Genomic DNA, 25123 nt, shown 5'->3' on the forward strand with positions numbered 1-25123 from the left:
ATTCTACAACGAGAGGCAAGGAGAAAACCAGAAGGAAGCACGGAGGAGCTGTAAAAGCCTAAGGTACAGAGACACGTGGCGCGCGCGGAGAGGACAGAGCCGGAGAGGAGGGAGGCTGAGTGCCTGGCTGGCGTTCCCTAGCAGGAAGGAGATAAAAGCTCCGACTGTGTTGGGCCCCAGTTCCAACTGCTCTGAACCCCAGTTCTAGGCCAGACCCCGGGGACTCGGGCTCAAACAGAGGGAGCTGGGCTGTAAGGCGGAATCCCGGGGGAGCGGCGAAAGGAGGTCCCGGAGGCAAATTGTGTGCAGAGAAGGGACAGTTGGCTGTGCTGCGAAATTGCCCTGGCAAGAAGGAGACTGGGGCTCCAGACTGCTCTGAACGCCACCTCCAACTCCACTTCCAACTGAACTGAACCCCAATACCGGGCTCATTGGGGGAGAGCCTAGACTGTTTGGTAGCAGGCGAAAATCGAGGGCACCTTTCTCTCAGAGGCGCTTGCAACGAGTACTGAAGGACCCTGAGACCCAGGAGCCGCATAGGGCGGGGCTGACCGAAGCTAAGGCTGTAGGCTCCACCATGAAACTCCGCCCCATCTGTAGCTGTGAAATGCGACAATGAAATAGATCACAAACGAAAGAAATGGAGGACAAAAAGCAACTGGATATAGAGTTCAAATCTACGCTTATAAGGTTTTTCAAGAATTTCCTAGAAAAGATCGATAAGACCTATGAGGATATGAAAAGAGATCAACTAGAATTAATAAGGGATCAACAAGAAATGATAAGGGATCAACAAGAAATAAAGAATACATTGTCTGAAATAAAAAATATTTTATGGAGTCCTAAAAACAGAATGGAAGATCGCAAGAATCAAGTCAAAGATTTGGAACATAAAGAGCCAGAAGACACTCCTCCGCAGACGCAAGAAGGCCAGAGAATTCAGAAAGTTGAAGATAATGTAAGAAACCTCTGGGACAACTTCAAGCGAACCAACATCAGAATTATGGGGGTCCCAGAAGATGAGAGAGAGCAAGATAACGAAAACATACTAAAAGAAATAGTGACAGAAAACTTCCCCCACCTGGTGAAAGAATTAGACTTACAAGTCCAGGAAGCGCACAGAACTCCAAACAAAAGGAATCCAAAGAGGACCACACCAAGACAAATCATAATTAAAATTCCAAGAGCAAAAGACAAAGAGAATATTAAAAGCAGCAAGAGCAAAGCAGGTAGTTACCTATAAAGGAGCACCTATACGATTGTCAGCTGATTTCTCAACAGAAACCATGCAGGCCAGACGGGAATGGCAAGAAATATTCAAGGTGATGAATAGTAAGAACCTACAGCCAAAGATAATCTATCCAGCAAAGCTATCACTCAGAATCGAAGGTCAGATAAAGAGCTTCACTAATAAAAAAAAAAGCTAAAGGAGTTCATCACCACCAAACCAGAATTATATGAATTGCTGAAGGGGGTTCTTTCAGAAGAGAAAGTAAATAAAGATAAAAATTATGAACAACAAATACGTAACTATCAACAAGTGAATCAAAAAACCAAGGAAATTAAAAAAAAAATCTGAGGAACAATATTAACTGTTGAATATAATAGAATCAGAGGTATGGAAGGGCAGTGAACTGACGATTCTTGGGGAAAAGGGGAGAGGGGGATGTGGGAAGAGACTGAACATAAACTGTACACCTATGGATGAGGACAATGGGAGTGGGGAAAGGGCAGAGGGTGGGGTGGGAACCTGGTGGAGGAGAGCAATGGTGGGGGGTTGGGGGGGGAAAGGAACATTTGTAATAATATGAACAATAAAAATTTATTAAAAACAAACAAACAAAAAAATGAATAACAATTTCTAACTGATGTGCTGCAAGAATTTTTAAAACACGCAATACCTGGCTACTTAGCCAGAGGCACTGACCCTTTTCCCTTAAATTTTCAAATAAAAAAATGACAACAGCAAATACAACAATAACTACTCAATATAAATAATCAAAATTATACCTACACTTTTGTCAGTCTGGCAAAAAAAACCCACAAAAACAAACAAACAAACAAAAAAAACCAGCTATATTTTTTGGTGTGCTGCAGAATTTTAGTAATTAGTTTAAGTGTCCCATGAGGTGAAAAGGGCTGAAAATCGCTGGGAAAGAGGGTGATTCCTGGCTAGAAGTTGCCTCTAAGGCACCAGTTTATCATATATTGGAAAAGGTAAAGACCAGAAGAAAAGTTTCATTAATCAACTCACAAATTTTGTTTTAAAATATATTTTATTGATTTTGTACAGAGAGGAAGAGAGAGAGATAGTTAGAAACATCGATGAGAGAGAGTCATCGATCAGCTGCTTCTTGCACACCCCCTACTGGGGATATGCCCGCAACCAAGGTACATGCCCTTGACCGGAATCGAACCCGTGACCGTTCAGTCCCCAAGCCGATGCTCTATCCATTGACCCAGACCGGTTTCGGCATCAACTCTCAAATTTTTACTGAACTTTACTATCTACAAAGTTCTTTAAAGACTCATTGATACAGTGTTGGTGATGAGAACACACAATTTTTTAATAGAATTCAGACAGAGTACTATTTGCACTAATAGTAGATGCAAAGTAAACACACTCATTGAGTGGAGCCTGGCACCATTCCTCCAAACCTAAGCCAACCTCATCAAACAAGGGAAATAACTTCTTACAATCATATAGTACATTTATTCATCAAATATTTACTGAGTACCTTCTATGAGCCAGAAATAGCTACTGATTAGTCTTTTGTAATAGTTGAATGCATCAGAAATTAGGAACCAGGAACCTTCAAGGAACAAATTATCTAATTAAGGAGAAAGACTAATTAAGATACTAGGCAGTCTATAGAAGTGATGTAAAAAAAAGTACAAAAAACATGCCATGGACACACAAAGGAGAGAAATCAATCATGCCTGATGAATCTCAGGATGGCTTCATGAAGGATATATATATATTGTGTTCTTGTAAGATTGGTTTTGGCAGGTGGCATGGTGGTAGTGTTGATAAGAGGAAGGGAAGCAAGGGCCTTCCAGACAAAGGGAAGACAGAGTGAGGCAAATGCTTGAAGGATCTTATAAGAGTGACCAAGTATCCTGTGTAGCTTATTAACTACGCACTGGATCCCATCCCTTCTCTCCTACTCCACATTGGTCCAGGGATCGTCCTCTCTCTTTTGCATCAATTTTTCTTCTTCACTGGCTCATTCTCAACAATAAACAAACAAACAAAAGCCCTCTGAACTACTTTAAGCAGGTTGTTACCCCACTATTTTACTGAAAAAGCTCTTGCCAAATCCATGGCCAATTTTTGGGTCTCATTTACTTGATCAGTTACATTCAACAGAGTCCATTTTCCTTATAAACACTTCCTCATTTCATCTACCACATTCTCTTATTTTTCCGCCAACTTCCCTTTTCAATCTTTGCTGGTTAATCCTCATCTCCATAATATCTAGAAAAGTTAGAGCACTCTAGGTCTCAAGTCCTCAAACCCCTTCTCTTCCCTATGTTTATTCTCCGGGTGATCTCATATATGAATTTAAATACCATCTATATGTCTCTTTTTAAAAAATAAAATATAATTGACTTAAAATATTAGTTGCATATATACAATGTAGTGATTCAATATTTACATACATTACAAAGTGAAACCCACAATAAGTCCAGTTACCTTCATCATACAAAATTGTTACACTATTGACTATATTCTCTCTAAATTTGTATCTCTTACCTGAGCCTCTCCTTTAACTCTGAACTATATACATCAACTGCCTACTCTACACATCCATGTGTATATCTGATAGGCATCCCAACTCAAATGTCTTGCCTCCTCCCAGCTTTTTATATATATTTTATTGATTTTTTATAAAGAGGAAGGGAGAGGGAGATGGAGAGAGAGTCAGAAACATCAATGAGAAACATCAATCAGCTGCCTCCTGCACACCCCATACTAGGGATGTACCTGCAACCAAGGTATATGCCCTGGACCAGAATCGAACCTAGGACCCGAGTCTGAAGGCTGATGCTCTTATTCACTGAGCAAAATGGTTAGGGCAACTCCCAGCTTTCTTTCCCATATTCATATAGCAACTCAAACTAAACCCCACTCCCATTCTTCATTTGGTCTCCTCTTAACTCAAATCTTCCAGTTAGTCATCTTTAACTGTTCTCTTTTCTAACTCATAACCAATTACTCAACAAGTTCTCTCAGCTCTACCTTCAAAACTGAGCACACTTCAATTCCCTTTTCACCACCCCACCCTCATTCTAGTCGAAGCCACCATCACCTCACCTGGGTTATTAACTATGGCCATTAATTGCTCCCACTCTTGCTTTCTGACTAGAAAGCAAGTGCAGTAATTTACACACAGCAGCCAAAATAATTCTCTTAAAAGGTAAGTTAGAACATATCATTCATTTAGTCAAAATCTCTAATGACATTCATCTTACTCGACATGAAAGGTGAAGTCTTCATATTCTTCTAGATAGCCCTCTGCTTCCTCTAACTTCCTCTCTTCTCATTCACTTCACTCCAGCTACACCAGCCTCTTTACTATTACTAAAACATGCCAACATCAGGCTATTGTACTTACCTCTGTCTCCACTTATGAGTAGCTTGCTTCCTCACTTTCTTCAAATATTCACTCAAATGATGCTTTATGAAAAAAGCCTGCCCTTACCACCCTATCTAAATGTCAAGTCACCTATCCCACCTATCCCCATTTTAGTACTCCCTGTCTCTGATAACCAAATTAATTTTTCTCCATAAAACCTATCACTACTTGACATATTAGTACTATTTTGTATTTGGTTTAGCAATTTATTGTCTGTGACCCTATCAGAATGTAGGTGCATGAAAACAGGAATTTTACCTCTTTCATTCACTATTGTACTTGCAGTGATCAAAAGAGAGCTCGGCACACAGTAGATGCTCTTTTAATAAGTTTTTTCTTTATTGACTTTAGAGAGAGAAGGGAGGAGAAAGAGAAACATCGATGTGAAAGAGAAACATCATTGGGGATCAAGTCCTCAATGCAGGCAAGTGTCCCAACCGAAAATCGAACCAATGACCTTTTTGGTGCATGGGACAGTGCTCAATTAACTGGGCCACATCAGCCAGGGCAGCATATGCTCTTTTAATAAATCAGCTTAGAATACAATGTAAGGGAAGGGACTATGAGAGAGGATAGTGGGAAATTGGACAGATTGTGAAGAGTCTTAAAGGAACTCAGATTGTACTGGATGACCCAGTGCTCAAGCAAAATGGACCCAGGACTGGCAATCTCTCTCTTAGATGGGCACCAGAAGTTGTCCTGGATAACAGGCCAGAGCCAGTATTGCAGCCAAGAGATGGCATTCCTCTTTCTGTTTTCCTATATATAATTCAGCAGAAAGTAATTACAGTAACCACATCAAAAGAATAAAATTATATTCTAGATCAAACATAGCTAAACTTCACTTTAATCAGTGGACAGCCTGAGACTCGAGGCACATGCTTGCTCAAAATATAGCACTGATTCAGAAAGAGTCATGTTGGCACATGACAAGTAAAAAAGGCCAGCAAAGCCCAGACCACAGTTTCTTGGAAAAATTTTCAGGGCTTCATTATAAAAACCTCTATTCCAATTTTGCCAACCACTTCATATCCCATTTCCATTTGAAAAACAGTTTCCTCTTGTCCTAATTATGTCCAACAAAAATCACTTACAGTTTTCAGACACTGGAATAAAAATTGTCACGGTACCAAATCAGTATATACAATAGAACTAAACCAATGCATACTAGATTTTTAGACAAGGTTATACATTCAATACATGCATTAAAAAAAAAAAAGCCAGGGTTCCAGGTGCTGGAGGGAAGCTGGTGCCATCAGATCAGCCGGGGAAAGGAAAGCTTACTTTTTCTTTTTCTTTTTTTAAAAATATATTTTATTGATTTTTTACAGAGCGGAAGAGAGAGGGATAGAGAGCTAGAAACATCGATGAGAGAGAATCATCGATCAGCTGCCTCCTGCACACCCCCTACTGAGGACATGCCCGCAACCAAGGTACGTGCCCTTGACCAGAATCGAACCCTGGACCTTTCAGTCTGCAGGCCGACGCTCTATCCACTGAGCCAAACTGGTTTCGGCAGAAGGCTTACTTTTGCATGAATTTCATGCATCAGGCCTCTAGTATAGAATAATAAAATTATGTAGTTGAAACTTCCCTTTTTCCTTTTTAAATCAAGTCCTCAGATCTACAAGGATGCTTCAGAAACTTCAAGAAATAAAGGTATGTAAAGACAAGTCCTATGTTCAAAATAAAGCAATACTGCAGGCTGGGTGGATCCAGAGTTGTCTCTGTGAAGGAACAAGGCTAAATCTGGCAATGCTAAAGGTTTGCAGAAGGCTTCTGGAAGGCACTAGAAGCAGGGACTTTTGCTAATTTCTATTTCTTTGATTCATAGAATATTATCAAAACTAAAATAATACTGCCACTGCCCTAAATCAATGTTTTCCAAGTATTAGTTATTGCTATAATATTGCCACAATTTTTCTTCCATGTGTTTATAACTTGCTATTTATTTACTTAAAATTTTATTATTTTTCCTTTTACTTTAAAAAATGTTTCTTGAAGTACACCAGTGATCCTGGCCTGAAGGGACTGGGCCAAAACTAGAAGTTCAACATTCCCTGAGGGGACCCAGATTGCAAGAGCACAAAGGCCAGACCTGGGGACCCCACCAGTGAATAGAAAAAAAAAATTTTTTTTTCTTGAAAAGGGAAACTTTATACCACAACTGTAAATATAAATCTTACATCCCTTGCCGTACATAAAAGAGAACTATAAAAATAAACACATAGCCCTAGCTGGTATGACTCAGTGGACAGAGCGTCGGCCTATGGGCTGAAGGGTCCCGGGTTCGATTCCAGTCAAGGGCACATGCCTGGGTTGCAGGCTCAATCTCTTTTTGGGGCATGCAGGAGGCAGCTAATCAATGATTCTCATCATTAATATTCCTATCACTCTCTCCCTCTCCCTTCTTCTCTGAAATCAATAAAAAATATATAATAAAAAGTAATAAAACACATAAAAAAGACAAAACAATGTTTTAGCTACATATAAGTTACTACCTGCTAAAGGTTGTAGCTGAAAACGAATAGGGTTAGACAGTTTGTTTTCACAGGAGGTATTCTGGATTTTAAGTATAATGGAAAAATCACTAAAGATTTTTTGTTCCTGTTGTTGATCCTCGCCAGAGGATATTTTTCCATTGATTTTTTAGGGAGAGTGGAAGAAAGAGGGAAAGACAGAAACATCAATGTGAGAGAAACACATCAATTAGTTGCCTCTTATATAAGCTGTGGAAGCAACCCAAGTGTCAACAATGAATAAATGAATAAGTAAAATATGGTATATACATACATGAAATGTTAAAAAGATTCTGACACAATCTACACCCTGAGGACATTATACTAAGTCAAACAAGACAGTCACAAAAAGACAAAGACTGTATGATTCCACTCAGTGAGGTTTCTAGAGAAGTCTAAATCATAGAGACAGAAGCAGAATAGTGCTTTCCAGGGGTTGGGGCAGGAGAAAATGAGAAATTATTGTTTAATGTGCATATACTTTCAGTTTTGCAAGATGAAAAGAGTTCTGGAAATAAATGGCAGTACTGATTGCACAACAGTATGAATTTACTTCATGTCAAAGAATGTACACTTTCAAAATGGTTAAGATGATAAAATTTATGTTATCTGTATTTTACCATAATTAAAAAACAAACATACCCAAAGGCTGAAGATTTTGGCTTAAGCAACTGGGTGAATGGTAATCTATTCACTGAGATAGAGCAGAATGTAAAAGGAGCAGCTTTGGGTAGGAAATTTTAAAATTTCTCTGGCTACCCTCTCCCTACGCAATCTCTTCCTGTCCTGTGGTTTTGCATACAATTTTATGCAAATAACTCCCAAATTAAGTGTTTGTATCTTTTAAAAAAAATCCAAATCTGTAATTCTATCCTTCACTTTTTCTCTGGAACCTTAGATTTAGATACTCGACTACCCACTTGACATCTTTGACCACTGAGCCATGCCACCAGGGTGAAGATAATACTTAATTTGTAAGATAATGCTCACTAAGAGCAAGGACTTGATCACAGTTTTTATATTCCTCAGTTTGCAATGTCTGAAACAAGGTGGCCACAACAAAAGTTTGCTAAAGCTTTAAACAAAACAAAACAAAACTCCCAAACATAATAACTGGCCACAATTAGAAAAATACTACACAGCATGAGAACCACTATCTCTTGACCAAACCGTTGTATAGTTTTTCATTTCCTCTGTGTATCATGTGACAAATTACAAATGCAGTTTTTGTGCACCACAATCTGTTCTATGAATTCTTCTGCTGTAAGTACTACATAGATAAGAGACTTAATTCACTGAGACAGACATGCTCATCCACCACTTTCTGGAATAATAATTTGACAAAATGTATTAAGAGCCTTAAAGCCCTAATTCAGTAATCTTTTTAAGAATGCAACCAGCCGAAACCGGTTTGGCTCAGTGGATAGAGCATCAGCTTGGGGACTGAAAGGTCCCGGGTTCGATTCCGGTCAAAGGCATGTACCTTGGTTGCGGGCATATCCCCAGTGGGGGATGTGCAAGAGGCAGCTGATCAATGACTCTCATCGATATTTCTAACTCTCTATCTCTCTCCCTTTCTCTCTGTACAAAATCAATAAAATATATTTAAAAAAAAAAAAAAAAAAAAAAAAAGAATGCAACCAAAGAAAACAATAAGATTTGTGGCCAAAAATTTAGGTTGGAAATAATAAAAATATCCAACAATAGAAAAATCCTATATAATAAAGAGCTAATAAGCTAATTAGACCAAACAGCAGAACAACTGTCTGGATGACCTTTCAGATGAAGCTGGGGCTGCAAGGGCCCACCCACCCTTGCACAAATTTCATGCATCAGTCCTCTAGTTATCAAATAAAACATCACACAGTGGCTCTTAAATTAAGTTTTTGAAGAACACATAAGGACGCCAGAAAATGCTTTTAGTAAGTATAATAAAAGTAGGGTATAAATTATGTCTAGATAACTATAATTTTGTGTATATATATGTGTGTGTATTAAATATTACCTATACTTTAAGAGTTTCCCTGGGTAGAAAGATAACAGGAGATCCTAATGTTCTTCATATTTTTCAGCTTTTCTTACATTTCTGTGCAAAGTACATTTTCATTCTAAAACAAAAAACATGATAAATAAAATAAAAGCACCATGGCACTCACCTTCTTTCTTTTCCTAGAATTCTTTGTAGGGTCAGCCTTATCAAAATCTGCTGCCTTTGCCTCTACCTTCTCCTCATCCTCATCAGGTATCAGAGAGTATTTGGTCCCACCTGGTTGCATGAAACAATCCTTTGCAAAGTGGCCTGCAGAAGAGAAGTAGAAAAGTTGGGAGGAAAAAGTAATCGTTCTTCTCAGCAGGTGAAGCTTCCCCAGAGACTCTTGGAAGGGCTAGCTGGTTCAGGAGGTATTACCAAGTTCATTCGGAGCAGCTATTGGATTTGGGACAGATTTTCTGTCACCTCAAGATGACATTGTTTTCTCAACCTGAGCCTGACTTGCAGCTGGTCCTGAAGCTGTGGGAAACACTACTGCTGCTTTGGAAACGGCAGAAGATACAGAGGATGCAGGCTGGTACTGCCCTCTATTAGCAATGAAGCTTAGTCATTTTTAAAGATCTATTTGGAACTTATTCCTGACAGCAAAAGGCTGTTCCAGAGAGCAGAATGTTTAGCAGAGTGAGCCAAGTGGCAGACCAAGGTCCTGATGAAAGATAGCTCTCAGACAGCTGGCAGGAGGACAGCATCCAAGCTAACACACAGAGAGACAGGCACTGTCACCTAGGCACTTGACATGCACAGACTGTCAGGTCTAGCAAGGGCCTTAGAAATAATCAAATCCAAGACTGCATTTGCAGAGAATATGAAGGCCCAGAGTAGAAAAGTAGTGCAAGGTCACACAGATAGCAGCAGAAGTAAAACTTACCTAGGGACCTGTGCCCCCCTGCCCTGTACTCTTTCTGCTGCACCAAAGCCAACCACCTTTGGCCCAGCCTTTGCCGACTGGCCAAATTCCATCTCTCATAATTCTTCTCTGCCTCATGTCATACCTGGTGGACACAAGTTGAAGGTAAGAAGACCCCAACTTCCCTGAGCCTACAGTGCTATCAAGGGCCCCTTTAAAAGATGCCACAGAGCTGGTTTTGCCTGAGCTTACTGTAGACCCTTTCTCAGGGGCACAGAGAATTGGATAAAACCATCAAAAGCAACATGTAAACTACTTTGTAACTCAGAATCCTGAAGCTGGGTGGTGCCTGAAAGAATACAGCATAAGCCGAAACCGGTTTGGCTCAGTGGTAGAGCGTTGGCCTGTAGACTGAAAGTCCCAGGTTTGATTCCGGTCAAGGGCATGTACCTTGGTTGCGGGTACATCCCCAGTAGGGGGTGTGCAAGAGGCAGCTGATCAATGCTTCTCTATCTCTCTATTTATTTTCTAACTCTCTATCCCTCTCTCTTCCTCTCTGTAAAAAATCAATAAAATATATTTTAAAAAAAAGAAGAAAAAAAAAGAATACAGCACAGTTTTCCAAATATTTGAAATGCTCCCACAATTCCTCTGAGGAGGTATTCTTTCTCTCCATTTCATTTTTCCTTCTTCCCTCTGCATTAATGATAAATAGGGGCTTAAACCCCAAAACCTCAACCAGGGCGCAAATAGAAAAATTAGCAAGGCTAGGTAGATGGAAAGCTCGGGAGCATGGTGACAAATTGAGGCCACTCTGAAATGAGAAGTTGGCAATCCTTCTCATTACTGCTCCAACAAGGAAGTCGGGCTGAAAGAGCTCTTTAATATTTGAGTAAGACTAGAGGAAACCTGAGGAAGCAGAGCTAAAAGGAAATGACTAGAGAGTGTTCTTTATTACTAAAAGGATACTGCATTCAGAACTCTGAAGTTAAAAGAGATGAGCAAGAAAGGGTTTAACTTGAATCCTTAAGGAATATATTTCTAAGTTGCTTAATTATTGCAGCAGAACAATAATGATACTTTGGAGATAAAATTTATTAGAGTGTTAATCATAATCCAACACTCTTACCTTCCTGGCAGAGTACCTGGGACCTTGCCCAGGTAGGGCATTAGCTGCAGAGAGGTGAGAAGAGGTGGTGATAGTATAATAGGGTCACCACCAGAGCCAGCAGCAGGGCTAGCATTCAGAAAAGGATACAGAAAAAGTAGCAAGCCATAAACTCTGATGTAAGTCTGGTAGAAATAATAGCATGAACAGGTCAAGCCATCAGTTGGCTTAAAAACAGGGTGAACTAAACTCACTAGGCTACTTACTCATCCAATACAGGGTCTGCCCACAAGGAGAGACAGACTGAAATGGCAGAGGCTTCACCTTACCTTTACAGCCACACTTCTTACAGGTAGTGTTCAGGACAGCCTCAAGGGTGATTTTCTGCCCAGTGTAATCCTGGAAGGACCGCCTCCGCCTCTCTTCTTGCCTGTAATGAAAAGGATACTGTGACTGGGGGCCCGCTTAAGAATGTGGCCAGAGATACTACAAGGTAATGCTGTATGTTGGTTTTTGTTTTGCTTTTGTCAGATAGAAGGGAGAAAGAAGGAAAAGTGCTGGGCATAAGAAGATGGGCACTAAAAGCAATGGGGTGAAATAGACATTTTTTTTTTCCCACTCAGGACAAGGCTCTAAATTAATAATTATGAATGAAACTAGACTTCATCTCATCAATGCACAGAGGATAAAGAGATAATTATGCATCTTGCTAAGTCCCCTACAATGCTTACAAGATCACGCCTGGATATAAAAGACCTTTAAAGGCTTCCTGAAAAAACAAGTCCAAATTCCTTACTTTGGCATTCAAGTCCTTTTACTATCTAACCTATTTTTCCAGCCTCATTTTTACTTGTACAATATGCTCTAGCCACCCAGACTACTTTACTTTCTCTAGATGGACATCTCTTGATTCATGAGTTGATGCTCAACCACTGAAACACAATGGGCCAGGCTCCTCAAACCATTTCTACTGCCTCGAATGCCATTCCTTCTCCTGCAGCCTGACAAAATCTTATTCATTCCTCAAGAACTAGCTCAAATGCCACTTCTCCATCACCAGAGCCTTAAATCAACTCTTTCTCTTCAAGATAATTCCTAGAATCCTTTGTTTCTTTGTTTGTTTCTTTCTTTTAATCCTCACCCAAGGGCATGCTCATTGATATTTGAGAGAGAGGGGAAGGAAGGGAATGAGGGAGAGAGAGGGAGAAACACGGGTTGCCTTCCATGCACCAACCAGAGGTTGAAAGATATGGGCCCTGACTGGGAATAGAACCTGTGACTTTTGGGTGTACGGGACGATGCTCCAACCTAATCCTATGGAGCGACCCTGAGCCAGGACTAGAATCCTTTCTTTCAACCACTCTTTTAGCACTTATTAAAGTTATTTGCATAATTATTTCATTACACTAGGCAGTAAGGTCCTTGGGCAGAAATCTTGGTATTGCCATTCTACCTCAAACAGAATATGAACCCAAAACACTTGTTGAATGAAGGAATAAATGAATACACTAACTAAATGACTGCTATACATCAGATACAATGGGAGATAAGAAAATTAAGATGTAGCCCATTTTCCCATCTATTCTTTTAAAAGATATGATAATTTCAGATGTTAGAAGAAAAACAAAGAGACATTTTAAAACAGTAACCACAATTAGTTATTATAAATTAAGTTTCTATGATAGACTAAACAATAAGCTAGGCTCTTTACAAACAAGATTTTATTTAAATCATTCTATCATTTCTGACAGGTAGGTGTCACTTTATAGTGAAGAAGTTATAGTTCAGGGAGGCTAGGGAATTGCTCACAGTCATACTCCTCTGGGGCAGAATTAGAACTCTTTCTGATTCAGGTCTACTCTAAAACCTGTCATCATGTCACCATGCCATGCTTCTTTCCTGGATGCAGCTCTACAAATAGTTTTAACAAAGTACTGCTTCCACTTGGTTATTACTAGAAACGGTATAACATGGAAACACATCCAGTGTATACCCAAGGAGCCTTTCCCCTTCCCTATTTTTTTAAATATTTTATTGATTTTTTTTTTAACAGAGAGGAAGGGAGAGAGATAGAGAGTTAGAAACATCGATGAGCGAGAAACATCGACCAGCTGCCTCTTGCACACCCCCTACCCGAGATGTGCCCGCAACCAATGTACATGCCCCTGACCGGAATCGAACCTGGGACCTTTCCATTTGCAGACAGATGCTCTAACACTGAGCCAAACCGGTTTCGGCTCCCTTCCCTATTCTTGTTTTGAGAAAGAGAGGTAGCTCTTTTATCTTACTTATTTTCATATTTTAACCTTGCAAGGGTGGCTTTGGGAAATTTTACTGGTTTTTAATGAGGCTGCACAGCATAAAATTATTTGGAGCAGAAGCAGTTTATTATAATGCAATTGATAAATGCCAGAATTAGATAACATTTCTGAGCAGAGTTATAAAAAATTCCTACTATAAATGAAAAGTGTTTTGTCAATAATCAGCCCTACAAACTTGTCAATATTTAGAGACTAAATTACAGATATATGAAAAATTCTGTAAATTGCATGAAACTGCTAGAAGCATCATATAGTATAAAGGGGATTAGCTTTAATGTCAGGGAGACTGAGATTAAAAATCCTAACCCACTATGATTTTCTATAAAACCCTAGGCAAGTTATTACAAGCATCATGTTAGATACTAGAGATATAAAGTAAAATGGAGAAAATTCTACTTTGCAGGTTGTTATGAGAATCAGATGCACTAATGTACATAAACTGCCTTGCACAATACCTGGCACATAGTACCGTATTTTTCGGACCATAAGACGCTCCGGACCATAAGACACACCAGTTTTTAGAGAAGGGAAATGAAGAAAAAAAGATTCTGAAACAAATAGTGTCCTAAAATATTTTATGTGCATTAAAACCCAACATCACAGTCATAAACACATGTAATCTACCCTGTAAAGTAAACAGCAGCATTTAGAACCATTTTAGAGCCGGGCAAGCACACAGAGACCACACAGAGCCGGGCAAGTAAAAAAAACTTTTTTTTTAAAAGTATATGTGTAGGCTATATTTGGACCATAAGACGCAGGGACTTTTTCCCCCCACTTCTGGGGGGAAAAAAGTGCGTCTTATGGTCCGAAAAATACGGTATGTATTCAATAAATATCACTTCCCTTCCTTTTAGATAAAATACCTTCATATCCAAAGTGATTTCACTGAGTACAATAAACGTACTCAAACTTTTCACCATCAAGATATCACTCATGCAACATTTTTTTTTTCTAAAAATTGATATCATAACTATCAGTGAGAGCACCTGATTAGTATGAGTTAAATATGAAACTTTATCATCAAAAGCAACAACATAATGTCGTGGTTAACGTGAGGATAAATGTATGATTTTGGTTGGTTTTCTGAAACACTGGAAACAGTTCATAAATCCCTAATACTCATTTTGAAGAGGTTTTAAGGATCTAGGGGGAAAAATAGAAAATAAAAAAACAATAACCAAAAAGGACCTAGGAGCCCCTGGTTAGAAATCACTGGCATATATTCAAGAAATACAGATACGCCAAAACCAGTATGGCTCAGTGGATAGAGCATCAGGTTCCATGTTCGATTCTGGTCAAGGGCATGTACCTTGGTTGCAGGCACAACCCCAGTGGGGGTTGTGCGGGAGGCAGCTGATCAATGTTTCTCTCTCCTTGATGTTTCTAACTCTCTATCTCTCTCCCTTCTCTGTTAAAAAAAAAAAATTAATAAAATATATATATTAAAAAAAAAAAAAAGAGGTACAGATGATAAATTCCCTGTATCACCAGACATTATCCTACATAAATAGAAAATCTTCCACTGCCAAATTAAAGGTCAGAAGAGCCAATGAGCCCTAGCTGCTTTGGCTCAGTGTATATAGCATCGGCCTGTGGACTGAAGGATCCCGGGTTCAATTCCGGTCAAGGGCACATGCCCAGGTTGTGGTCTCAATCCCCAGTGTGTGTGTTGTGGGGGGGCGCGTGCGTGCAGGAGGCAGCTGATCAATGATTTTCTCTCTTCAGTGATGTTTCTATCTCCCTCTCTGAAAGCAGTAAAAATATATTTTAAAAAAGAAAAAAAAGAAGAAGTGCCAATGAAAGTAAGATGTAGTGTTCAGAATACAGTGCATCCCAAGACACAGGCAGCTAAACCCTATTGGAGTTGCTCCTAGATTACCCTCCGCTCCCAATGGGTCTCTTCCTTTTTTTGTCCCAGTGCTAGGAGAGTGGCAAATAACAGTACTTCATGAATACTTGCTTGCTGACTGGCTAAAGGGCAGAAGCAGAAAAAGAGTAAAGGAAAAGAAACGAAACCCACAAGGGAGCACTTCGGTGCTGAGAGCTTTGCGTGTCACAGTGTTATACATAACACTATACTAGTACCTCTGAAATCCAAGGACACAGAGGTTACAGAGCTCATCAATACACAGCCTAATAATGGCAGGCTTTCCCCTCAGCCTGATTCACTACAGCACTCCACGGTTTGAGAGAGAGAAGAATCTCTCAATTAGCATTCCCAAACCTTTTACCTACTCAATGATAACGTTGTTGGGGTCGAGGTCCTTCCCAGTCCCTTGGTTGACAACTTTCATGGAGAGAGATACTTTTATCCTATCATTTTTCATCTGAAAAAGATGAAAACCAAGTCACTAAAGGGTCAAAGTACGTCATTTAGACCACTGATCTAGAATTATCTAAAAATAGAAATTCTTGTCGTCATAACAAACAGTACTCCTCTAATAGCCAAGGTCCTGTGCTACAAGCACTGGTGGTGCTAACCAGCATAATAGGCAGGCTCTGTGGTAGGAGAATTTTAGGAAATGGTTTTCATCTCTTTTTGCCCCTCTTAGGGGGAAAGACAAAAATGGTTGTCCCCAAATCCAAGTTCTGTCAGTGACCCAGCAGAAAATAAAAGCTGTTTCTTCCAGGTAAACTCAGCATAGTGATCGATGCAGAGATCCACGAGCACCGAATGGGTTTCAGAACATTCCAATAGGCTAGATCTCCTTTGGACTTGGCCTAGATCCTCTATATACATGAGGACAATTGTTAGCCACTTGACCAGCTATTCTTTACCAAGAATATATTTATCCCAGCTTTTCATGACTACTTCCTTCCCAGTTCATACGCCATCTCCTCAAAAAGCCCATTCCTGACAACTTTATCTAAACCTACCTCTGATATTGTTTGAACCCATTATAGCACTTACAATAATTTTTAATTATTTTGTTTACTTTTCCTTTCTCTCCTCCAGTTATATTCTATATAAGCTCTATAACAGCTGGGGTCATCTATGTCTAGTTCACTCTGTGTCCTTCTGACCTAATGCATATAAAGCACTCGAATACTGTTGAATAGTATCTCTTTCAGGCTGTCTCCCCTGATAGCAGAGCAGACTTCAGTATATGCTCATATTTCTCCTGTGGTCTTCCCATAAACCTATGGGCAGATAAAAATACTTGCAGTATCATTATCTACAAAGGTTAAAAATAAAAATTATAAAATTACATATGAATGGATGACCCATAGCCCACATACCCTCGAGTGAGCTGTAACAGGGTCCTCCAGAGCTTTCTCACTTTCCTCATGTTGCATGGTGCCAGGTATTAGGAAAAGTGACTGTAAACTCTATGTCTTTTGTACTACACTTATTGTAGTTTACATCATTCCTTCTCAGTTTGAGAGAAGAACCAGAAGGTTTATATTCAGGACAGATTATGGGGCAGGATTCAAAATAAAATTCTCAGCCACAATTAACAACATATACACACCACATTAAAATACCAAGAAAATCCTGGCTTTTCCTAATCCTTTTAACCAAATGAAATTAGCACAGAACTTTACCTCTCGGCCAATAAGCTTCACCCATACTTTGTCTCCAACATCTACTATCTCAGAAGGCTTATCCACACGACAGGATGACATATGAGTTCGATGGACCAGACCTGGGCACAAGAAAAAGAAATAAAGCACAAGGTACGTCTGGTGTGATGCTCTACATCTGGTGTTTATACTCTAAATAACAAGTTAACAAGAAGATAAAAGTTGGGAATTCACTAAAAAAAAAAATCATTAATTTAAAATTGCAAATTAAAACTATTCAAGATCACTTTTTATATCTAATCAACTAACAAATATTCTTTTTAAAAATATATTTTATTGATTTTTTACAGAGAGGAAGGGAGGGAGACAGAGAGCCAGAAACGTTGAGAGAGAAACATCGACCAGCCACCTCCTGCACACCCCACACCGGGGATATGCCCGCAACCAATGTACATGCCCTTGACAGGAATCGAACCTGGGACCTTTCAGCCCGCAGACTGACACTCTACCACTGAGCCAAACCGGTTTCGGCACAAATATTCTTTAAAATAGTGTTCAATGTTAGTAAGATATGATACAATAACTATACAATAAAAATACTAGTTGAGTGGAAACTGGTTTGGCTCGGTGGTAGAGCGTTGGCCTGCGGACTGAAAGGTCCCAGGTTCGATTCCGGTCAAGGGCATGTGCATTGGTTGAGGGCACATACCCGGTAGGGGGTGTGTAAGAGGCAGCTAGTCGATGTTTCTCTCTCATCGACGTTTCTAGCTCTCTATCCCTCTCTCCTCCTCTCTGTAAAAAATCAATAAAATATATATATTTAAAAATACTAGTTGATAAAATTCTTTAAAACAAAGGGCATAAAAATGTTTATACCTTTGATGCAAAAATATCATCATTAAAATTTTTCCAAAAGAAAAACTTCATAGAGGCAAAAACCTATGGGCATATAAAAATACTTGCAGAAAAAAAAAAAAAAATACTTGCAGTATTGTTACCTACAAAGGTTAAAAAAAAATTTTTTAAATAACCTAAATGTCCAATAATTGACAAATAGCTTGGTAAGGTATGGTAAATCTATCAAAAGCAAGAGTAAGCAGCTATTTAAATTACAATTATAGCCGAAACTGGTTTGGCTCAGTGGATAGTCGGCCTGCAGACTGAAGGGTCCCGGGTTCAATTCTGGTCAAGGGCATGTACAGGAGGGATGTGCAGGAGGCAGCTGATTGATGTTTCTCTCTCATCAATGCTTCTGGCTCTCTCTCTCTCCCTTCCTCTCTGTAAAAAGTCAATAAAATACATTTAAAAAAATAAAATAAAAAAAATAAATTACAGTTATAAAAGATAACTGTCATAAATGTAAAGTGAAAAAAGGAAATACAAAGTACAAATTTTAATCTATTAAATTAGCAAAATATTGGGCTGGCTTTAGCTCAGCGGTTCCTTCGAGTATAAATTAGCAAAATATTTAGAAAATAACAGTACCCAAAATTAATGAGAATATATTAAAATAAAAATATTGCTAGGATTAGTATAAATTTTTAGAAATCATCTAGCAATGGCTATCAAGAGTGATAAAACATTTAATAAAGTTAATTTAAAAATAATTAAATTCTGCAATAATCCTATATAATAAAAGGCTAATATGTAAATTGTCTCCTCAGGAGTTTATCCTACTGGGAGTCTGACCACTCGCTATGATGTGTGCTGATCACCAGAGGGCAGCACAAAAGGATCCAATTGGCCCTGATCACCAGCCAAGCCTAGGGACCCTACCTATGCATAAATTTTGTGCACTGGGCCTCTAGTTATTAAGTAACTTACTGATACTTAATAAAACATTTACAACAGATATCCTTTACCTGACTGCCAACGTACTTTCCTGAGAAAACATATTTATTACATTCTAAAGTAATCTGGTCAGTCCATGTAATTTGATTAGAGCTGACCTAACCCTCTATTGCGGGCACAACAACACAGGCTTAGACAATCAAGGTAGTTTATGCCCCAGCTGAGTATCTCAGTTGGTTACAGCATCATCCCAATATGCCAAGGTTGCATGTTTGATCCCTGGTCAGGGCACGTTCAAGAATCAATCAATGGCCAAAATCGGTCGGCCTGCAGAGTGAAAGGTCCTGGGTTCGATTCCGGTCAAGGGCATGTACCTTGGTTGTGGGCACATCCCCAGTAGGGGGTGTGCAAGAGGCAGTTGATTGATGTTTCTCTCTCATCGATGTTTCTAACTATCCCTTTCTCTTCCTCTCTGTAAGAAATCAATAAAATATATATATTTTTAAAAAGAATCAGCCGAAACCGGTTTGGCTCAGTGGTAGAGCGTCGGTCTGCGGACTGAAAGGTCCCGGGTTCAATTTCGGTCAAGGGCATGTACCCTGGTTGCGGGCACATCCCCGGTAGGGGATGTGCAGAAGGCAGCTGGTTGACATTTCTCTCTCATAGACGTTTCTAGCTCTCTATCTCTCTCCCTTCCTCTCTGTAAAATATCAATTAAATATATATTTTTAAAAAATCAATCAATGAATGCATAAGTAGAATAACAAATTAACGTTTCCCTCTCTCTCTTCTAAAATTAAAAAAAAAAAAAAGGGTACTTCACATCCTCAGCCATTGCAATTCATTGTTTCAGGGTCAAACACAAGACAATAGTTAAATCATCCAAATCAAATAATATTTCTTAAGACTCTTATGAGGATTATAAACCACAAAAAATTATCAATGCCCATTTTTACCACCAGGTGGCAAGAGTCAGCCAAAGGGAAGCAAAGAGACAAAGCCCTGCATGTGTAAACTGAGCAACTTGATACAGCCCTGGTGGAAGCCAGATTAATCCTGTACTCCCCAGCAAAATTAACAAAATGTTTCTCAATTGTATTCTGTTCCTTGATTAATTACTAATCTGTCCCTGACTAATAATTAATTTGGCACATAATCACTTCTGGGACTCTATCCTAATAATCTTATACACAGAAAAGGCTATATGCATCTGGGAAAGCAATCTACATCAAATTATGCAATGTATTTTAAAAAATAGAGAAAAATTAGAAATAACTTAATATCCAACAGTAGGATAATGGAAAATGAACTATAGTATAGAGAGCCACTTGATGGCCCATTAAAAATGATGTTCAAGCCCTAGCCGGTTTGGCTCAGTGGATAGAGAGTCGGCCTGGGGACTGAAGGGTCCCAGGTTTGATTCTGGTCAAGGGCATGTGCCTTGGTTGTGGGCACATACCCAGTGGGGAGTGTGCAGGAGGCAGCTGATCGATGTTTCTCTCATTATTTATGTTTCTATCTTTCTCCCTCTCCGAAATCAATAAAAATATATTTTTAAGTGATGTTCAAAGATTACATAAAAATGTCAATAACTCAATTTTAGTGAATATTATTAAGTGCCTACTATGTGTCAAGCATTATAACTAGCATTTTCCATGTAAACAACGAAATACAATATAAAATTGTATAATGTGATTATAAATGCTTAAACTAGATTTTAAAAATGACAAAGTACTACTATAAAAATGCTATCACAATTGTTAAAATAGGGTATAGAATTACAGGTTTTTTTGTTTTCAAAGATTTATATCTAAAATAAATGCCCTCCCTAAAGTTTTTTGGGAAAATTATTAACCTTTATTCTCTTTCTCTCCATCTCTCTCTCACTCACAAGCATTCACACAGATGAGAGCATGACCTATAACTCCAAGTATCGGCCTCTCTGTTTGGAGCTCCTATTGAAGGCTCTGCTTTCTCTGACCATGGTCACTGGGCCTCACCAACCTATTTCAGCTGACTTTAGAGGTGATAGTCTATCTCTGAATAACTCTGGGTCCTCAAAGTGTTTTATATACCCCACACTTTTAATTTTAGACCATTACATAATCTCTAAATTGGATATATTTCAAGGAGTTGGTTTTTTTTCTCCCCCTACAATGATGTAATGAGCAGAGCAACCTAACTGGAAAGTCAGGAGAGGAAACTCAGATGCCCTAGCAGTAGTTCTCAACCTTTCTTTCTTTTCTTTTTCTGCAAGTATCAAAGATATTTTTTAATGGTTGATAATTAACTCCTACAAAATATGAAACTCAACCTTTCTAATGTCACGACCCTTTAATATATATAGTTCCGCATTTTGTGGTGACCCCCAACCATAAAATTCTTTTTTCTTTTTTTAAATATATTTTATTGATTTTTATATATTTTATTGACAGAGAGGGATAGTCAGAAACATCGACGAGAGAGAAACATCGATCAGCTGCCTCCTGCACACCCCCCACTGGAGATGTGCCTGCAACCAAGGTACATGCCCCCAACCGGAATCAAACCTGGGACCTTTCAGTCCGCAGGCCGAAACTCTATCCACTAGTTTTGACCATAAAATTACTTTCGTTGCTACTTCATAACTGTAATTTTGCTACTGTTATGAATTGTAATGTAAATATCTGTGTTTTCCGATGGTCTTAGGCTCTACAGCAGCAGTTCTCAACCTGTGACTTGCCTGGGGTCATAGGTGAAATTTGAGGAAGAGCTGGTTCCAGAAGTGAACCAAAGTAGCTGTACCCCAACCTTCCCTCCAGGTCAGAGAACAACATTTATGATGTGCTAAAAATTAACTGTCATCACTTGACTGTATTTATATCTGTACAGAAAAACAAAACTATCTAAAAATGTAGAGATTATAATTAGGATGTGGTGGGGATGACAGCAAAGGCAATGCGGTGGGAAGGCTAAATTTCAAGTTATAGGCTCCCACCTTGCTTCCGACAGCCTGGGATTTTGATAAAGGCTCCATAGTCTGTCACCATAGCAACCTATAAAGACAAAAAAGAAAAGAATCAATGTCTCACAAATGAGTCTCTCTTCTATAGCATTTAACCTAGTCTCCCTGAATTTCTACTTGATATTGACTGCCTGTCTGTCTGCTGCAAAACTGCCTAACAATGATGCTCTGTCAAACATTCTCTTTATTCTGTAAAAAATTTAGATTGACAAATATGTGTGAACTCAAACATTGGTGACATTGGACTATTGTCAGATGCTATGACAGTACCCAGGAATGCCCGAATCCCACACCAATTAAAATCTCTAAAGTATGTGAACAAAAGGAACAAACAGCAGGAAATCAGGTAATAAAGTTACACTTTATACTAGCTGGGACTGACAGCTCCAATCCCAATACAGAGAATTCTTAACAATATGGGATAAATCATGTAGGACATCCCTTTTTCCTACTTCAAATCAAACCAGATCAAAGAGTCTATGGGTGTATGGCTAATTCACTTCAAACCAGAGTCTGAGTTTTATCAAGATAATTAGAGAATAAGCCAATACACAGACAACTGAAACAGAAAAGATATAATCAGAGAGAGAAAGAGTTGTCCTCAATTCTTATCTACAGAGTTGGCCTAAGATGGAGAGGTTAGAGGTTTGATCAGTCTATGTACTACTGTGCAGTATGTAATAGAATGATCGACCCAGATCCTTTGCCAAGTAATTATTCCAGACTACCTCTCTCTCCTCCCCTTTCTTCTTCTTCTTCTTCTTCTTCTTCTTCTTTTTTTAAATATATTTTATTGATTTTTTACAGAGAGGAAGGGAGAGAGACAGAGAGCTAGAAACGTCGATGAGAGAGAAACATCGACCAGCCGCCTCCTGCACATCCCCAGTAGGAGCCAACGTACATGCCCTTGACCGGAATCGAACCTGGGACCTTTCAGTCTGCAGACCGACGCTCTACCACGGAGCCAAACCGGTTTGGCCTCCTCCCCTCTTTCTTCTAGCCCACCCTTCTCACCTGTGGATTGGGATTAAAGTTGTCACTACATACTATATTTATCTTAAATTCATTATTACTTTTGTAAAATATCCAATACAATCTTATACATATAAACTTTACTTTTTTCAGTGACTTTTATTAGTTGTTCACTCTTTCACAACTATAAGGGGAAGGAATAAGACAACATCTGCTGTACTGCTATTCGCTAATATATAATTAACTAGAGGCCCAAAGCACTTAGGAGGCATCCCTCAGCCTAGCCTGCGCCCTCTCGCAGTGCAGGGCCCCTGGGGGGATGTCCACCTGCCGGCTTAGGCCTGCTTCCCCGGGGATTGGGCCTAAGCTGGCAGTCAGATATCCCTTTGGCAGCCCAAGAACCCCCAGGAGATGTTTGACTGCAGCTTAGGCAGTCAGACATCCTTAGTGCTGCCAAGGAGGTGGGAGAGGCTCCCACCACTGCCCCTGCGCTCGCAGCCATCAGCCCAGCTTGTGGCTAAACAGAGTTCCCCCTGTGGGTGTGCACTGACTACCAGGGGTAGAGCCTGCATTGAGTGTCTGCCCCCTGGTGACCAATATGCATCACAGCAACCAGTCATCCGCTGTTAGGGTCAATTTGCATATTACTCTTTTATTATATAGGACACTCACAATACAAGTAAAACACTATCTAAAGTGCTTTACAGAATCCTCATGACAGCAGATTATGTTTATACTGTTATAATCCTCATCTGATAGATGACAAAACTGATGCGTGGAGAGACTGTTATCTGACCAATATTCCAATCTAGTAAATGACATTACTGGGATCTGAACTAAAACTAAAGTTTTAACTACACTAAAACTGCTTCTGCGTACTCTTTAACTATAAAATCCTAGCAGCCAAAAGCAATGTGACAGGTGATATCTTATCTGTTCCTGGCAACAATCTTAGGAAGCATAAAGGGGAGATTCCCATGTTGCAGACAAGGTGAAATAGCACAGGTGTAGAAAGAGCACAGGCTTTGGAGTGAAAGATGTGTCCTTTAATTCCAGTTCTCCCACTTCTCACCTGTGGGATCTGAGCACAACTTGCATTTTGGGGTCTAAGTTCCCCTTGTACTCACTTTGCTGCTGCAGGTAACAACTGATGTACACAAAGCACCGAGCACTGGTATCTGGCACCCAATGTACATTTAATAAATTTTAGCTTTTTAAGAATTGACAGTCCAAGACACTAAAGCACAGAAAGGCATAAAACTAATTTAGATACAAGATAGGTACAGATCCGAGGTCCCTTGACTCCTGGACCTGTGCCTCCTACTTTACCAAACAGCATTACTACCCACTTCAATGTTAGGATAACACTAGGTTAAAATTTTCATTCTCCTCATTTGTTAATGGGGATATTGAGACAAAGCACTTGAACCAACTCTCTAAGATAGAGCATTAAGAATGAGTTAAGCCGTGGCTGGTGTGGCTCAGTTGGTTGAGGACTGTCCCATGCACCAGGACATCTCCAGTCAGGATGCATCCCTAGGTTGTGGAGCCGATTCCTAGTAGGGGGTGTGCAGGAGGCAGTCAATCAATGTTTCTCTTTCATCAATGTTTCTCTCTCTAAAATCAGCAAAAACATTTTTTAAAAATAAAAGAATGGCTTAAAAACCAAAAGTTTTACACTGATGAACATGCTATGCTAGGGTAGAGACCAGATAGTCCCGCAAAAAAAAAAACCACACACACACACAAAAAACCAGTATAATCAGGCAGGTACTAGCATTTAAAATCAAAACAAGGAGGAACTGGAGGAAGGATCTTATCGAGATTAGCTTGTTCAACCCCTTCGTTTTTCAAATGAGAAAAGTGAGGATTAGAGACATGAAGTGCTTACCTAAGTTCACATGGTCCTCTATAAAACAGGATCATGTGGATAAAAAAGGCGACTTGAAATTTTATTTTATTTTTAAATATATTTTATTGATTTTTTACAGAGAGGAAGGGAAAGAGAGAGCCAGAAACGTCGATGAGAGAGAAACATCGACCAGCCGCCTCCTGCACATCCCCTACCGCAGCCAACGTACATGCCCTTGACCGGAATCGAACCCGGGACCTTTCAGTCTGCAGACCGATGCTCTACCACTGAGCCAAACCGGCTTCGGCAGAAAATTTATTTTATTTTTAAATATATTTTATTGATATTTTACAGGGAGGAAGGGAAAGGGATAGTTAGAAATATCAATCAGCTGCCTCTTGCACACTCCTCACTGGGTATGTGCCCACAACCAAGGTATATGCCCTTGACCAGAATCAAACCTGGGACCCTAAGTCCACAGGCCAATGCTC

General features: G+C 39.4%; 1 protein-coding gene across 4 annotated transcripts in view; it reads right to left on the reverse strand.

Annotated features, from left to right (window-relative positions):
* Positions 1 to 25123, reverse strand: part of ZCCHC17 (zinc finger CCHC-type containing 17) — a 41985-nt gene that overhangs the window by 5774 nt on the left and 11088 nt on the right. For 3 of the 4 annotated variants that reach the window (XM_036445256.2, XM_036445258.2, XM_036445257.2), the window contains 5 exons: positions 21782 to 21839; positions 17035 to 17135; positions 15724 to 15815; positions 11494 to 11594; positions 9316 to 9458 (listed from right to left, as the gene is read on the reverse strand). In XM_036445256.2, the coding sequence (XP_036301149.1) occupies positions 9316 to 9458; positions 11494 to 11594; positions 15724 to 15815; positions 17035 to 17135; positions 21782 to 21839 (495 nt within the window). The remainder of the gene's footprint in view (positions 1 to 9315; positions 9459 to 11493; positions 11595 to 15723; positions 15816 to 17034; positions 17136 to 21781; positions 21840 to 25123) is intronic. The other variant, XM_036445259.2, reaches the window with a different exon arrangement.

Source organism: Pipistrellus kuhlii, unplaced genomic scaffold, assembly GCF_014108245.1.
Source record: "Pipistrellus kuhlii isolate mPipKuh1 unplaced genomic scaffold, mPipKuh1.p scaffold_m20_p_2, whole genome shotgun sequence".
Taxonomy (NCBI): Eukaryota; Metazoa; Chordata; class Mammalia; order Chiroptera; family Vespertilionidae; genus Pipistrellus; species Pipistrellus kuhlii.